The 18,540-nt window shown below is 27.2% G+C and overlaps 1 protein-coding gene across 2 annotated transcripts in view; it reads right to left on the bottom strand.

Moving 5' to 3' along the window:
• Positions 1–16,952: 16,952 nt before the first annotated feature.
• Positions 16,953–18,540, bottom strand: part of SCA3 (DNA/RNA polymerases superfamily protein) — a 30,053-nt gene continuing 28,465 nt past the window's right edge. For both annotated transcript variants that reach the window (XM_028063348.2, XM_028063347.2), the window contains exons 18-19: positions 17,759–17,862; positions 16,953–17,568 (exon numbers count right to left, since the gene is read on the bottom strand). In XM_028063348.2, the coding sequence (XP_027919149.1) occupies positions 17,458–17,568; positions 17,759–17,862 (215 nt within the window). In that variant the 3' untranslated portion in view covers positions 16,953–17,457. The remainder of the gene's footprint in view (positions 17,569–17,758; positions 17,863–18,540) is intronic.

The raw sequence follows: 18,540 nt of genomic DNA, 5'->3' as shown, positions 1-18,540 counted from the left end.
ATTTTGTTTGGATCTCTTAGTTTAGCAATTAAATCTATCTGTTCTTTATTTTTTTACCTAAAATTCAATCTGTAATGTATCTGAAAAAAAAAAGAAATTCTGTTAATATGTTTTTAAGGAAATAAAACTTCGCTGTCAACTTAAACAGAACGCAATAACTAAATTATTATAATAATAATAATAACTAAAAGTTGTTGTTCTAGCTTGCGCTGACCAATAAATTAGAATAATTCAACTGTATTTATATTTAGAACTTAGTACCTATTTTACTCTAATAACAACAACTTTACACACTCCATTAATAAAATTACTTTTATGTAATTTATATGGTGTCTATTTGGTCTATTTATTTTATACTATAAGAGTATTCTATTGTTATATCACCGTATTCAGGTATTTATTTTAATCTAAATATCATTAAATTTTTTTTTACACATAAATTTATGCCTCATATAATTATAATAATTGAAGTGATTATAATGAATATTTACTCCAATCAACTAAACAATTAAACGATATATGTAAGTTTTGATTTTATATAATATGATAGGAAATTTATTTAGTATATTATATAATTTTTATAATAATATATTTAATAATGATTATAATATTATTTTTTAGATATAGTAGTATTTTTTTATAATTATAGTAATATTATATGAAATTTGTTATAATTATTATTAGGAATGAAGGGAAATAAAAATTATATTATTTAGTTTAAGCTAATTATATTATTTAACTTAAGCTAATTATAATAGTTGAGATATTTATTATTTGAACATTTAAACTGATTATTTAAATTAAGTTATTATAAAATGTTAAAATAAATAAATTGTGCAATATTGATTGCATCAAGTTAATTATTCAGTTGAATATTTATAATTTGAATCTGTCAATTGATTGTCTAAGAAGCCATAGATACTTAAAAAAATAAATAAATCCTGCAATACTTATTTTATAATTTAAGGTAATTATAATGAATACATTATATTTGGTCAAGTATGATACTATAAAAATAATATTTTTTTTTTCAATTTTATACGCCAACTTTTCTAATTCCTAACCCATTTTTTCTTTTATATTATACATATTGTTAATATATAATATAAGCGGATGCACGAGATTTGTAAAGAAAATGTAATAAATATACATAAATATTATAAAGAAAATATTTATTTTTAAGTTTATTTATTATTTATATTCGTACATGTCATCGTGTCAATTACTTTCTTATCACATATAAATATAAGCATTTCGTATCACACATTGGTTAGTAATTTAAAATCAACATAATATGATAAATCATATAGTATATATATATATATAATAGTAAAGAGATTATTTGTGTCCACAGTTTAAAATACAAATTTTAATTTTTAAAATATAATTATTTATTAAATTTTTAAAAATTGATCGTTAATTTTATAAACTTTTTGTAAAATTTTATTTTTTTTCTATTTATCAACATTTATTCTCTCATTTTTTATGATATATTTCACGTTTTTTTTAATAAATATAATTTTATTTTATTTTAAAACTTATGTTGTATGTATATTTTATTTTTCTAATTTTATATTTAATAATTATTTTAAAAGTTAATTATATATTTCTTATTGATAATATCTATAACAATATATAAAGAGAATTTCCTCTTTTGTGTCCACATTTCATAATATCAATTTTACCCTTTATAATATAATTATTTATTATCACCCGTGTTAGGTGACACTGTTGCAACCGAAATCGCGACGGGACGGCGAACCAAAAATTAAAAATTTGTAAAAACAGAGTTTGGAGTCGCCAGCATAGTTATAGGAAACTATGAAAACCATTAAAAAAGAGCAAGTTATACGAAAAAACAGATTTTGGGTCCGAGAGTCGGTTACGCGGGGAAGGTATTAGCACCCCACAACGTCCGTCCTAAGACGGTACCTTTAATTAAATGTGTAAAAGTTGCGTGGTTTTTCCAAAATATTTATTTTCCCAACAAATAATAATAGATGAATTTACAAAAGAGATAAAAATATTGTTTTATTTTTTTGGGCCCAACGAGGATTAATCCTCGCTCCTACGTATTGAGAATCAGGTTCTTTATGAAAAAATTATTTGGAAAAATATTTGAAAAATGATTTAATTTGTTTTATAATTTTAAAAACCTTTTTATTTAAATTAAGTATTATTTTAAAATTGGTGTCACGCGACGCGAGCTGCCGGATAGACACTTGAAATAAATTCTTTTTTTCTAATCTTTTATTTTTTATTTTTTTAATCATTTATAAATTTTTAATATTTTTTTAAAGTTATTTTAAAGTAGTTGTAGATGTCATTACGACGTGAGCAGCCAAATAGATATAAAAGAGTAAACAAAGAAAGTTTTTTTTTTATTTTTAGATCATTTGTATATATTTTTAGAAAAAACAAAAGTCTAAATTGGATGTCATGCGACACGAGCGGCCGGGCAGACAATAAAGAAAGGGGAAAAATATTTTTTCTCATTAAAAAAAAGAATGAAAATTGAAAAAAACTAAATCAAAAGATGAAAGAATGGAGAGTGACGTACCTTAAAAAAATTTCATTGTCTATGTGGGTGGTAATGAGAGAAAGAGAGGGTGTAGAGAATGTTTTCTTCTTCTTCTTTTTTCTACCTCCTTCAACCTTTTTTTTAAAGAGAGATAAAACAGGAGGTGTGTATGTGGGAGTGGTGATGGGAAAGAATCAGAGAAGTGTAGAGAATTTTTTTACCGGTTATGATAGAGTGCATATTTATACTCGCACATTGCAATATCAATGCAATATCAACCTTAATTGTAATGAACAATATAATAAAGAAATTGGTTATGATAGCAACACATTATGAGAATCAAATTCATAGTAAATCAGAGCACAAAATCAATCCTAATTAGTAATATTGATTATAACCATTTGAAGAAATATTTCTTCTAATCATTAGAATCATATCACTACTTTCTCTTTATTCATTTTTTTTTCTTTCTTATGAGTAGGTTGAGTTGTTAGGCTCATGAGAAGAAGTGTGATAATTAATAACAAATTGGGCTCTTATCTCTTTATTCCTTTTTTTTTCTTTTTTTTCATCTTTTTTTTCTTTTTTTTTCTAAAATTAAAGTTTGAAAATCTTTGAAGAAAATAATGTTTCATATTTTTTAAATTTTTTTTGAAAATAAATTTATTTACCCGGACGAAATTGGGTGTTGACAGACACTAATTATGCGACTTGGGTATTAAACAATAAACTTTGGCTTAACAGTTAAAGGTCAAAGATATGTTGATCATATTATTCAAGAAGTGATTGATATTACATATGTTGTTGAGGTTCCCCGTTAGAAGAAGACCAATGCTTAGTTATGCATTGTTCTCAAGGGTACCTTCACTCTTCTTTAAAACAATTTTTTGGCTCCTACGACAGAAGTCTCCTGAAGTCGGAGAATAGGCCAAATTATTATATACAAATGATATTAATGTCTTTATGGTGTTTTTTTCATGATATTTTCAATGTTGTTGCTCCTTGGCATAAGGACTTTATGGCTTATTATATGTGCTAGATTCATGTTTTTTTCATGAATTTAATGAGTTATTCTGTCTTGTCTCTTCTCCTACCCAAAAAATATATCACTGGTTAAGTTTTTTATGGTATTGCCATTACACAGACTTGTTGATAAATATCTCTATATCCATGATCGGATTTTGGGTTCACCTATTGTACCCAATTTGACTTTTAATGGTTCTACTTTGTTGCATGTACAAAGTAAACCCATCAATGATACACCTACTTTAGTTGATGATTCCTCTGCATTAGTATCTCAATGTGATGATCACATTCGTTCTCGCAAGCCTGAAAAAGGTCGTCACAAATGTGACCTTTGTGGTAAGCTAGGCCTACAAGATTGAAAGGTGGTATGCATTACATGGACGTCATCTTCAATTTGTTATTGTTCAGATTGGTCCTCCCTCACAATATGAACAACAAGAGATCAAGGCGGCCATCCTCACAATATGAACAACAACATATCAAGGCGGCCATGTAATGCATAACACCTGTCAATCTTGTGGCCTATCTTGTCATAATGGTCACACTTGTGACGTCCTTGTCCTTTTTCCGACTTGCGAGAGCAATTGAAATCATTTTGTTAAGAAGACCAATACAGAGAAATCATCAATAGAAACATGTGTATCATTGATGGGTTTACTTGGTACACGCAAAATAGTGGAACAAATAGAAGTCAAATTGGTACAATAGATTAACCCAAAATTTGATCACGAACATTAAATATTTATTAGCAAGTTCGTGTAATGCCAATATCATGAAAAAATTTGATTGGTGCTCTATTTCTTGGACATGGGTAATAAACCATAGAATCCTGATGTCGAGAAGCAACAACATTGAAAGGATCATGACAAACACCATAATAGATGTTAAGTATCATTGGTGTATAATAATTTGACGTGTTCCCAAATTTCAAAACATGTTTCGTAGGAAGAAAAAATTTGTTTTAAATAAGAGTGAATGGTACCCTTGAGAACAATGCATACATGAGCATCAATTTTTTGCTAATAGGTAACTTTAGCAAAAGCAAAAACAATAAAAATCACTTTCGGAGTAACATGATCAATATACTCCTTACTCTTAATCAAAAGTTTAACGTCTGATACTCAAGTTGTATAAATAGTGTCATCTAACTTATCATTAGATGCGTGCACATTGACATAATTAATATATATATATGTACAGATCAAATGTATTGGTGGCAAAAGAGATGTCAGAAGAGACAGTATCAGAATAAGCCATGGACGAGCAAGAAAGAAAAAATTGTTAAAAATTGAAAGAGACCCATCAATGCAGCAAAACCAATTCCAGAGAGAAAAGGCCATGATGAGTCGACCACCATTTAATTCAATATACAAACATGAGTTTATGTACTTGAATTATTCCTGATCCCTACACTAAATTATTTCGTTTATACAAAAGCCTAAATTATTTTACAATATTTTCTAAAATTTTAAACTTATATCACTCTTCTTCTTAATCAAAGTAAAAAAAGAAAAAAAAAAATCAATGGTTCAAGACCAGATATTTACTTTGATCAATAATTTGTACCAACTAACTTCGATATATTTATTGTCACTTTCGTTACTAGAAATGACAATGGGACGGGCGGTGAGAACGAATTTCGCTATCCCATACTTATCTCTGTAGAAAAAATTTATCGTCATTTTCATACTTAAATTCAACAAATATCAATTTTTTGTCTCATCCCCATCTCCACTAGATAATGGATATAATCTCGTACCCACACTCGTACCCGTTTTCTTACTACTTCAATATTAATTTTAATTAATTTTATAAAATAATAAAAAATTACGGTAAAGTAAATATATTATCAAATATTCAATATTAGGAGGATGGTTGTTTCTTCGATATCAAATACTTTAAAATAAATTATAATTATTTGCATTTTAGATTAGAATACCAAATAAAATTGTATGAGAACCAAAACATTTATTAAATTTGTAAACATTAATCAAACCTAGTTGATAAAATTTAAAAATATTTTTTTAAAAAAATATAAAAGGAAGATAAATATTCAAATTAAAATATATTTTAAATGTTTGTTTACTTCAATTTTTTAAATTTTAATGAATCTCTTTTTTATACACTAATAAAAGTTATAACACATCACTTGATCAAAATGACGCAAAGAACAAATAATAAACATAATAATAAAATTTTGACATAGATCTTGTATCTTTTTAACTCCAATATATATTGGATGGTGATAAAAAAAAATACTCATGACAATTACATTATATTTTTATATTATAGTAATTAAAAGTTATTTATATAATTATAGTGAAAAATATTAGAGTATGATTGATAATGAGTTGGAAAATAAAAAATAATTAGATAAAATATATCGAAATAGTATTTTACATGATAAAAATAAATAACAAATAAAAATATTAAAAAAATTAAGAAATGTGTATCTTAAAAACAATTTGAGAGACTATTTAAATGAATCACACAAAGAAAAACAAATGTATAATTAAGGGTATGATAAGATGAAAAATACCTTAGAGGTATAAGAAAACTTTTTAAATATCAACATATATTCAATGGTCGAGAAATAACAAAAATTATTTTAGCGAAACAAAAAAAATTCTTCATATGAAACAAAAATGAATAATAATAAGTAAAGATTTTTTTTATATTACCTAGTAAATGAAAGGTTTATGATATAAAACACTTAAATTGAGAGTATTAAATATTCTCATGTGGGATTGAGTTAGGCTTAAAATTCACTTCTAATATGGTATCAGAACCATTATTTAAACAAAATTAAAGTCTATCATAACGAACTTTCTTGGACATTCTGTTCAATCCACTATCTCGGCCTACTATCAGACCACTCATCTCTAGTTCCACGCACGATATGAATATACCTTGACGTGAGGGGAGTCTTGGAAGTCTCACATCGACTATAGATAAGATAATTTCATAATATATTAGTGAAGTGCAAACCTCATCTTACAAGCCGATGCTAGTGTATTCGCATTTTATAATTTTTAATTTTCATAAAAATTTGAGTTAAGATCAATAAAAAAAATATAATTAATTTTTAAAATAATTGTCTAATGTAAAATTAGAAAAATAAAATATAATAAGTTTTTAAAATTAAAGACCAAAGAAGTTTTTAGAATAACAGTTAAAGATAAATTATTTATAAAATAATTAATTTTTAAAATAATATTAAGGGTAAAACTGAAATAACAAAATGTGAAAACAAAAGAAGATATTTCTTTATATATATATATATATATATATATATATATATATATATATATATATATATATATATATATATATAATACTACGTTGAATTATTAGTTAACTCCTAATCTTATTTTTCAATTTAGCATTTATTTTTTTCTCTTATTTTATATTTCTAATAACCACACTTTCAAAATCACTCAACTTCTTTAATATATCACATACCTGCTTATCATTTATTATTTTAATATCCATTATTATTTCTTCTTATCATTTTATCTTTTAAATGATTATTTTTATCATACATAAAAAATAATATGTAAAAGAAATAAATTTACTCTGTAAAACTTAAAAAATGACATTTTAGAAGTGATAATTGTTAAAAACTATTGAGACTCAATTATTGAAAAGTTAAAAAGGTTTAGTATAAATAGAGTTCTTATTAACTATTCTTAAAACACACTTTTGTGAAACACATTATTTTTCTATAAGTCACTTTTCTAAAGTTCTTTGACTTTTATCTAAAAGTTCTTCCTCTCTACTCGTCTGATTAAAGAACTGAGATAATAGGATTGATCCTCACGGTGAACTCTTCAATTTGGACCGATCAGTTCATGTGAGTCTTATTCCACTTGCATGCATCTTTTAAGCCATAACTGATAATGGTATGTCCTAATTGTTCTTGTATTGTTCCTAGGTGTATATAGAGCAACTTATGGATCTAAAGGTGATTATGTGTCACTAAGCTTGTTGAGCCCTTCTAACAGGTAAGGGAAGCTAGTATTTATATGTGGGTGAGTTTATCAATTTGATGTTTTTTATGTTATTGCAATATTGCCCTTGGGAATGGTAATTTGGTTGGTTATGATGAATCTGATTTAATGTGTATGGCTTATTTGATTTGTATGGTTTGGATGATTGTTTCATGCTTAAGTGTTTTGGTTGATTTTGTGTTGATTGAAGGAATTATAATATGAGAAATTGAGCGAATGGGTACGAGCCTAATGTTTTAAAACTATTTTTGACCAAATCACTAAAAGGGAGTACCAAATTGATCAATTGAACAAGTCTCATTTCCCCAAATCAAAGATTTTCATCTGTTGATATATGATATAATGCTGAGAGGTGGCGGACTAGCGCTAAATGTCAACCTCCTTGTGTAGGTCCATGAGCATTTTAGCTCCAGGCCGCTGAGCGTCATGGTTTGCGAATGTTGTGGCGCTAAGTGGCAGTAGTGCACTAGCAGTGCACTGTTTAACGCCATCTTTTCACTACAAGTCTGGAGCATTTTAACTGCAGGCTGCTGAGCGCTAAAAAGTGTTGTCTTTTGCGATAAGAATGAAATTGAAGGCCAATTTTGTATGTTGACCTTGTTTTCATCTTTGGTTGTTTGGTATAGACTTGTTATGGAGTTGATGTATGTTTACAATGTTGTTTATTATTGATTGAGGTGATAATATAGTTGGGGACATGGATGATGGTGTTTGAGGAATTTCAAGGAGAAATTCTTTGTGGTGATAATCTTAGTGTATGTCTTGACACAAGAAATGTTAGTAAGGATGTATCCTTGACTTTAATAATTTTTCACATCTTAAATACAGTAGAATAAGTTATGTGGTGAGAATCGTAAGAGATGCTAGCATTTGGACTTGTTTGGGTTCTAGGTACTCAAGGGATTAACCTTGTGTGTGGTTGGATGATGACCCCTTGAGACTAGTCTCTGCAGAGTTTAGGGACAATCACATGTATACACCTCCATGAATTCTTTATCAATGACATATATCTGGACAATTAAGTTAAGATGTTTTGTGTGCAAATTTATTCCTTGTATTTTAGCCATGTTTAGCTATATATATATATATATATATATATATATATATATATATATATATATATATATATATATATATAATTATTTATTGGTTTTAAGTCAACTCTTTCATATACTAGCTTACCCTTTTGTGTGCTTTGTTTCTTTTGTTATTGGTCTCTTTCTTTTGCGATAATCACCTATTAGGTATGGGCAAATGAAATTGTAAGTTTAAAGACACCTTAAGAATAAGGAGCCACTAGTTAGAGGTATGGGGAAGATGTAGTCTTTGTAATGAATTAATTAGTTTAGTTTGAGTGTATAAATGTTATATTTTTATAATTCTATCTTTTGTATTACTGTATTAATATATTTTATACACTAAGTTTATCTATTTTGAATATTATGATGAAATGTTATATTTTATTAGTTTTAAGCTACTAAAATGAGATACTACAACCTCCAATAACAATATTACTTTTATAATTTTTTTCATCTATTTTAATAATTATAATAGTAATAACAATATTTTTTATATTTTATTATCATAAAAAATAGAAAACTCGTGGAGCATGTAACTCTACTAATTATAACAGTTTTTTTTTTTGTATTATTATTTATGTCTGTTAATAAAAAGATTAGTTTTTATAATTATTTTGATACATATTTCGTTACCAGTTTTATTTTTACTCATATAAATCATTTTATTATTTTATCATTTAAATTTTATAATTATTTTTTAAAATTTAATTAACCATCTTTAATAAAATTATAAAAATGATTTATTTTATATATATTTTTGAAATAATAATGATATAAATACTTCTTTTTATTATCATAATAAATTAAATAGATACGTGTTTTCACCAGTAGTATAAACAGTAGTATGAAGTAAATGCATGTTGTTGTTTTTATTTAATTTTCTATTAAAATAGCAACAAATTTTGTACTATAGTCATTTCACATTTTGTTTTTCTTCTGCCGTTTTACTTCATTTTCTACAAAGTAAACCGCATTCAATTTTGTCTCCATAAGTAACCATAGAAGGCTTTTCTCAAATTTTATATTTCCAATTTGTCATATTTGTGCCTGTTCAAAGCAGTAATTATTTTTCTCGTTTTCTTTTGAAATATAAACAACTTGTCATATTTATATGGTATAATTACTCGTATAATACCCAATTTGGAGCTAGTGTGTCAAATAGGTATTCGATTTTAAAAAGTGTCAATTGCATTCCGATTTTTGAAAAAGTGTTTCAATTATGTTCCTTCCAGACAGTTAGTCAACTCCCACGTGTCAGTATGTGATTTTTTTGTTTTTTTTTTAATTTTTTTTTAATTTTTTTAATTTTTTTAAATTTTTTTTGGAAATAAAATAAAATAAAAATGTCATGTGTCAAGTCCGTGTGTGTGCCACGTGGCATTGTCAGTGCCACGTGACATTGCAGTGCCACGTGTCAGTATCACTATCAGATGCCATTATGTTGATTTCGATTTAGTCCTCATAATATTTTTTTGTTTCAATTTAGTACGTACTTATGTGTATCTGATTCAATTTTGACATAATATTTTTTAATAATTAAAATCCATTTTTTATAAAATTAAAAGTAATTAAGTATAAAAGTTTTACAAAAATTAAGTATTTGATATTTATAGTAAAATTTAGTGGTAAAAGTCATTTTATTAAGTCATTTTTAATAAAAAAAAATAGTATTACATTCATACCAATAAAAATTTTGGTTTAAAATTAGTAAGAGACAATATTGTTCTATTTTGAAAAAAAAAATAAAAATTAACAACTGAGTACTTAATAAAAAAGTAATTAATAAAGTAATATGTTAAAAAGTCATTTTTAATAAAAAATATTAGTATAACATTTATACAAATAATAAATTTGGTCTGAAATTGAAAGAAAAAAATAAATATTAGTACTTAATTTTGTAAAAATATTTATACTTAATTATTTTTAATCTTATAAAAAATGGATTACAAAAATATTTTAATTATTAAAAAAAATTGGAACAAAATTGAATCAAATACACATACTTAGATACTAAATTGAAACAAAAAGACGTATATGGAGACTAAATAAAAATCAACATAATTACATCTGATAGTGAGACACGTGGCATTACGATGCCACGTGGCACTGACAATGCCACGTGTCACACACAGACACTTGACACATGGCATTTTTATTTTTATTTTCAAAAATTTTAAAAAAATTAAAAAAATTAAAAAAACCACATACTGACACGTGACATGTTGACTAACGATGTTAATCAATTCTGTTTGATAGGGACCTAATTGAAACACTTTTTCAAAAGTTGGGATACAATTGACACTTTTTTTAAACCGAGTACCTATTTGACACACTAGCACCAAACTACTGAATACTATACGAGTAATTATACCTATTTATATCTATCTAAAGTAACAAGTGTATTTTTTTATTTTACTTTTTTTGCATTTGACTAGTTCCAATTGATATTAAACCGAGTATTTGGATCAACATATTGCTATGATTTTTCGAGGTATAAAATTGCAAGAGAAAAAAGAGATTATGATTTTCGCACAAAATGAAAATTTGCCTTAAATAGCCACTGAAATGACAGATTTAAATTGTCTTTTTTTTTTTTTTTTTGTCTCTGTTACAAAGCAAAGTAAGATATACATATACTAATAATATTATTTTAACTGCACCTTGAATGTTCACATTTTGTGCATATATTATTATTCTTTTTATAGTTCAATATATTATTAAATTTATTTACAATAAATCACATTTTATTTTAAATTAGCTATATTTATTAAAATTTAATTTTATCTAAATAGATTTTATTTTTTATTCATTTTAATTATAAAAGTAAAAGTGTAATTTTATATTTTAATTTATCAAAACATTTTATTTTATTTATCACAACTATCAAATTATTCTTAATTTTTTATGATTTTTTTTCAAATTTTTTCATTTATCCGATACAACAAACAATATTACAATCATTTCTTTGTCATTTCAAATTCATTTATCGACTTTTCATCAGATCATCTCCTCAATCCAAATACAACCAAAGACTTTCCATATTCAAAGTGAAGAAATACATTAACGCTTATAAAATATTTTTGGATAAATTTGCTGTTCTTAGCATATCGTGTTTGCAACACTCTTTTGTATTTTCTATTTTGAAATAAAAATTGCAAATATTGTGTCACTATTTGCTTCGAGTTCGTATCCACAAACTTCTACAAATGATATACTAAAATCCAATTAAAAATATAGAGTTGATTAAGTATTTTTGATGGAAGAATACGAATGAAGGTACGTAATTAGTCACGTGTAGAAATGCAAGTAGACATAAAATATAGAATTTGAAAGTTGACAGCGAGTGAAAACACAAATAATGTCCTCATACGTTGCTTTTCCAAACAAATGAACACAATTATTGATTTACAAAATCATCTTTAAACATTATAATTAATAGTGCAGCCATTTTTCCTTATGAAATGACAATTACAATTACCACGTGAGCCACACCAATCATTCATGTCTAGGAGATATTTCAGAGGCTACTTAAGCGGAATTACAATAAATATAATAACCGATACTCTTTAACAAAATAAACGTAATTTGTCTTTTACTGCTAATTTTCTTCTGAAAATATTTTTTATTCTTTTACGAACCTCTAACATTCTTAGATATGCATTACTGGATTAAAAAAAAGGTTTAATATATTTTAGATTACGACTCACGAGAGTTCATCATTGTGTTATATAATTATATATTACATGTTTAGAGCTCTTTCATATTTAAACTCTACAGAGGCTAATAAATTGTCAATTCAGAGTAAGTCTAACATTTTGAAGATAGCGGAAGGGGTCTATTTTTTTTTTAATTAAGTTAAATGTTACTGCTAAATTTTTCTTTTACTCACTTTCAACAAATAATTTGTAGTGGCACGGAAATCTGTTGAGTTTCTTATAACAAATCTGCTGTCCCTTTCAATACAAAATCAAAATTTAGAATTTATTATTTTCTTTTTCTTTATATAACACTCAACTCTTTTATTTATATTCATAGTGAGACTTTTAATTTATATTTAAATTCCTAAACATTCTTTACTAAAATCCTAACTTATTTATTTATTCTCAGATATATAATTATCACACAACACAACACATGTACAGTACACATAATACACCCTAATACAAATCGTGTCACCTGTACAATGATCCGTTAATAATTTAAACGGCGTCACAGAAAAGGACCAAATAAAACACGAATTATGAGAATGAGGACCATTTTAAACATTCTGTAAAAATGAAGATCATTTTAAACATTCTGTCAAAATGAGGACCATCCGCAACAAGAATGAGGACAAAAAATGTATTTAAGCCTTTTTATTACCACTAAAAAGAAAATAAAATCTCTATGTAAATAAATTATTTCTTACTTAAATATTTAATATGTAAATGTTAAATTTCTTTTCATACCAAATATATTGTACTATTCATTTTTTTATAAATAATTTTTTTATAATTTCAATCATTCAATAAAATTTATAAAAATAATTCAAAATTATTTATATATTATTTTTAACATTAGGAACATTTTGATCATATAACTTTTTATCTATTATTTTTTTAATATGTCACATCAATCAATTCGGTTACGAACTTTCATAAATTTCATTTTTTAATCCACTCCAAAATCAATTCTAAATCCTTTTAAAAAATAAAAAATAATACCAATTTCACCCTCTAATTCTTTCGATCTATTCCTCACCCTCTTCCCAAATCAATCTATAAAAAAAAAAAACACGAAAGCCTAAATCCCAACCTCAGGATAAAAAATGTATTTTGTCTTTGTGAATATTTTTTGGACTTGGCGACAATGAGATGATGTTGTGGCATTTATCTGATAGTCCATGTTTTGTGGCTCATAATAAAACTTAAGGGTAAGTTCCTGGAAACTTCCGTAAGAACAAACACATGTAAATGCTATATTCAAAGTTGTTTTCATTTCTGCCAAAGAATCTAATTCCGATAGGATTCAAAATTAGAACACAAGGATATTGAAAGGAAGGGGTAGCAATTTCCACATACTTGCACTTTCATGTCCAAATATTCGGCACGTGGTCCCCATTTTCTTTTTTATCTTTGGTAACAACAATGAGTAACGTCTTCAATAAAACCAAACCTTTAATTAACCACTTTCAACTAATTCATGCCCAAAGTTAATTCCTTTGAATCGTCGTTTTCTTGAGGGAGAAACACGAAGGTCAATGTTGGCAACGACATCGTTTTCGATCAAGTGCCAAGGAAACCTCAAAACTTTGATAATTAATTAAATCATTCAGAAAACGAGTTTCTTCTGAGGAAAAGTCAATATCATAAATAATTATTTCCTACGTGTCAGTTTAATAATAACTTGATAAAGATTTTGGTTAAGTACAACGATTAACTAATAAAAGGATGGAACATAATATTGAATTATTGAAGTCTCTTTCTGCTACGTTGTTGGAGTGGGCACGCCATCTTGGCGGTTTAACTATATAGTACTACTACAATTGGTAATTCAATTCAATCACGTGATTATATTTTCCTTCTTAATTAATGCATTTTAAACTCTATAAATGATGATAAAAATATTTTACAATGACTAAGTGGAATTGAAACTAATTTTCGTTTCATTAACGATTTTATTTTGTATTAACATGACAAAGTTGAAAGTAAGTCTAAGAAAAGATTGTTTTAGCCAAAAGTTAGACTTGAAAATTGGATTCAAAACTATAATAATTTGCTTTGGTTAAGAAAGAAGCATTATAGTAAGGTGGATTGAGAACATTGGTTTGTTTACATTAATTATTTCATCACGGAATGATTATGGAATATTCCAAAATATTTCACTTTTTTTTTTCCACAAAATTTAATAATTTGTTTTGCCACCTTGTATCTGATGTGTATGCATACGTAGAAACAACAAAAGACAGACAAAGATATGATCATACAAATATCTGCGTCATCACATCCTATCAAATATTTTTGTTGGAATAAAAATATACCTCAATGTACACGATTCTAAATATTATATATATACATATAATTACATTATAATAATCTGGAAACAAGTCCTCTTTGATTCAAAATAGAACATGTCGTGTCACAATATCATGTGGTTAATCTCCATCCAAACTTATCTTCTCCGTACACGTGGCTCTTTCTTTTGCTTACAAGAAATGAGAAATGTTAAATTTCTGATTATTTTAGAATCCAGAGAATTAAAATTGGGACATGATATTCACTTATTTCCTATCCTTCAAAATTGAAGACAGTGATGTGTGACCTTAAAAGGTGGTGTCGTGAAGATTGAGAAGGACCACCACAGCAGAACACAGCATAGGAATACATCAACAAGTGCACATTCATAGATTTTGCTGCAGCCCACATGTTCTGTCTCTCCTTCAAAATGATAAGTATGGTGACACAACACAAACTCATATTAGATATTCTCAATTAGTTATAATTATAAGTTGTTAAAATCAACAATATGTTTAATAAATTGTTTATTAACTTAGGATCCTTGTACTAAGTAGTGTGCAGAGTAATGATACAGTTTGGTGTGTTGTGTTGTCTTCAAAGTGTATTGGTGATTGCAAGTGGGTGATTCTGATTTGTGGTCTATGTAGCACTATAGCTGGTTTTTGTTTCTTTTCCTATTCACTAAATAATGCCAAAACTGCTGTCATTTCATTTTTCTCACCCTTTTTTTTTCTTCTCTCTCTACAACAATATAAAAAATATTGGAATTAATGTTTGAGCTTATGATAAGTCACCTAAGAGTGAAAATAACTCGTCAAGATGATGATTCAGAAATTTATATATGGAACTAATTTATTTATTATTTAAATCTTAATTGTGTAAAAGTAAAGAATTATTATGTATAATACATAAACTAATATACCAATTTATACATGATTTCCATGTGGCTTTTAAAAATATTAAAGTTCGTATTTTATTTTCTAGAACTTTGTTGTTTGTTGGTGTTAACTCAAAATGTTATTAAAAGCATCAGTTTTCAGCTTAAATATGTTATTTTTTTTTCTTTCATAACCAGAATATATTTCTGAGTATTCAACGCAGGTGTATCTAGAAACTAAATTTATAATTATTTGTTAACTGATGAAAAATCGCGTACTAATTAAAATAAAATAAGCTTATATGCAATGAAAGAGAAAATGAAAATTTACACATTATTGTTGGAAGGAGTAGTAAGAGTATATCACCTTTATATAAGAAAAAAATAGCAATGATGAGGGAAGAAAGTTTATCTATTTAGGGTGGTCCACTGCAAATTAGTGCAACTGTTTTGATAGTACAAAAGAGTAGTTGGAAGGATGAAGACGAGTTAAGAAAAAAATAGTACTGCTGAAGTTCAGCCTTCAATGTGATCTCAGTCTTTGTGCATATATCAGATCAGTGTTAAGAAATCTATGAATTGCTTGCCCCAAGAACCAATGTTTCGTACGTTATCTAACATATTAGTTGGTTCAAGAAGCCGGAGTGTGAAACCTGTGTTAAGTTGACTATGTTGGCATAGTTTGTTGCTTTTTATATGTTAGTTTGGTAATAAATTGAGCTATCATGGTACATAACAAGTGGACTGTTTTTTCTTGTACCCTGGGATTTGGTTTTTCATGCAGCCTCATATTTAGAGAAAAGTTAAATCTCTGCTATAAATTTTGGAATAGTTAAATTTAAAACAATTTCTTTTTGTTCCAATTTTTATTCTGAAAAAGATAATCTGGAAACCATGATAGATTTAGTAACATCTATAATTTTATTGCAACAGTCAGCAGAGGATAGAGGGATTTAGGTTTTTCGTGAATTTCGAGCCCGATTATCAACATAATGAGCACCTTTAAATAATGAGAAAATCATCCAAGAAAAATGAAATTGCAAATTCTCAAAAGCTCCAGACATCTATCAGTCTCCTTACTGTAAGCTCTATGAGCCAATAGTATGAACTGCCAACAATATGATCAAGTCTTTGATATGTAAAGGACAATGAAAAGTCAAGAAATAAAGCAACTACAAGATAATAAATAACACAAAATATTTAAAAGGAATAAAAAATTTACCCGGTTTAGCAAAATCTGACAACCAATGTTTATGGCCTTCAGGTTTAACTCAAACATGGGTCACAGTTTAAAAGCAAGAAGGTTACTTGAAGACATTAGAAAGGAAGATAAGATGATATGGCCACAATTCTCTTTGCAGGCCTTAGAAATGAAACTATATCAGATTTATAGCATCAAGCGGATAGACATAACAAGGATGAACTCTGCTATCTACTTCAATCTTGATAAAATTTTAATATATAATTGAAGTTAATGAAATGAATAACTCTATGTACATGTTACAAAAATGATTTATTCTATGCCTAACGATCTATCTTTCAATCTTTGATGTAATACAGATATTCATACATTATAGCACAGGTAAACAGATAGAAAATGGTTTACATTATCAAAATCAGCTAAGGTCTTCAGCTCCTCCGCATTGTGCTTAAGCTTTCCTGCAAACCCAGTTTGAGTGGAGGAAATCGCCAATAATAGATATGTAAAAAATGATGAAAGCTTCGTTCTTCTTAAACCAGCCAAATAAGTATTGTTTTGAGCATTCTAGCAACACGAGACTTCTTTCCAGGCCTTTCCCAAAAACAACTTGGGGTCTTTCTTTGAAGTACAACTTCCGACCGGATGAAGTGTTGTCTCAGAAGCAGAAGATTCTGAACTATTTTGCCTCAAAAGTGAAGGCAACAACACTTCCAGGGAATCTTGTAATAGCTTCCTTTGAAGGAACTTTCAGTTGAAGAAGTATGGAGACTCGAGAACCTTCCCCAAGTCAAAATCACCTCTCTCTGGCACAGGAGGGAAAGCTAATCTCGGGTGTGATGTCTCAAAGCCTTCCAACAACTGTTAACAGATCAAATAATGAGGTTTTCTTTCTCCCTCTATTGGTTTAAAAGCAAAAGGATTTGCATTAAGTAGAATGATGCTATTATCGTGATGTTTAATATTTGATGATGAGAAAGTAAGAAATAACTCTTTTCCATGTGTTCCAATTACATAAGCCAATGTTTCTCATAATACAGCAAAACCTTACATTTTCAAGTATTGGCATGTTATAAAGCTCCACAAACTTTTCTCTAAGAATGTGACTCATTTTCTCCACGTCACATGCATGTGTCCAAAACGAGTCATGAACCCCTGCACACACATTTATTTCACAAAACTTAAGCACCAAAACATAAAGTATTTTTCTTTAATAAATTTACTTTTCCACCAAATTTTCTCCAGAATGGAGTATATAAAGTGAAAGTTGGACGTAAATATATTTACTGAACCAGATAACTAGATTACGGATTTAACTACAGTGGTTACTAACACAAATGTGCCTTGAGAATTAGCATCATAACATCACTTGAATTTGGACATCATAACATCACTTGAATTTGGACGTGATAAAAAATTGGCGAGTTAATTCTCAGCTGTATACCATATATATGTATGTATGTGTGTGAAAAAGGGAAGAATACATTACAAGTTATGACATTCAACCTTAGGCTAGGTACATACACCCAAAAAAGCAGCTTTATAAAAAGTTAAGACAAGGGGTGATAATGTCAGCAATAAGAGTGGGCAAAAAATTCAATTTTTATGATCCAACCTATTTTTTCTATGATCCAATCCATTCTATTAAAATTCCAATCAATTTAAAATCCATTTTATTAGATCTGGATATCAATTTAATCTATATTTTATATATTTTATGGATTGAATATCCATTCTCGAAATCTAGATTTTCAAAATGGATAATCCAAAATATCCAATCCAAAATTTGACTTTATATTTTTTGTTAGGTTAGGCTAAAGGTTAAGACGGACT

This window comes from Vigna unguiculata, chromosome 3, assembly GCF_037176805.1.
Source record: "Vigna unguiculata cultivar grain cowpea cultivar isolate G323 ecotype 2 chromosome 3, ASM3717680v1, whole genome shotgun sequence".
In the NCBI taxonomy this organism is placed as follows: domain Eukaryota; kingdom Viridiplantae; phylum Streptophyta; class Magnoliopsida; order Fabales; family Fabaceae; genus Vigna; species Vigna unguiculata.
Note: the sequence above shows the minus strand (reverse complement) of the source record. Positions and strands in the feature narration are given on the sequence as shown.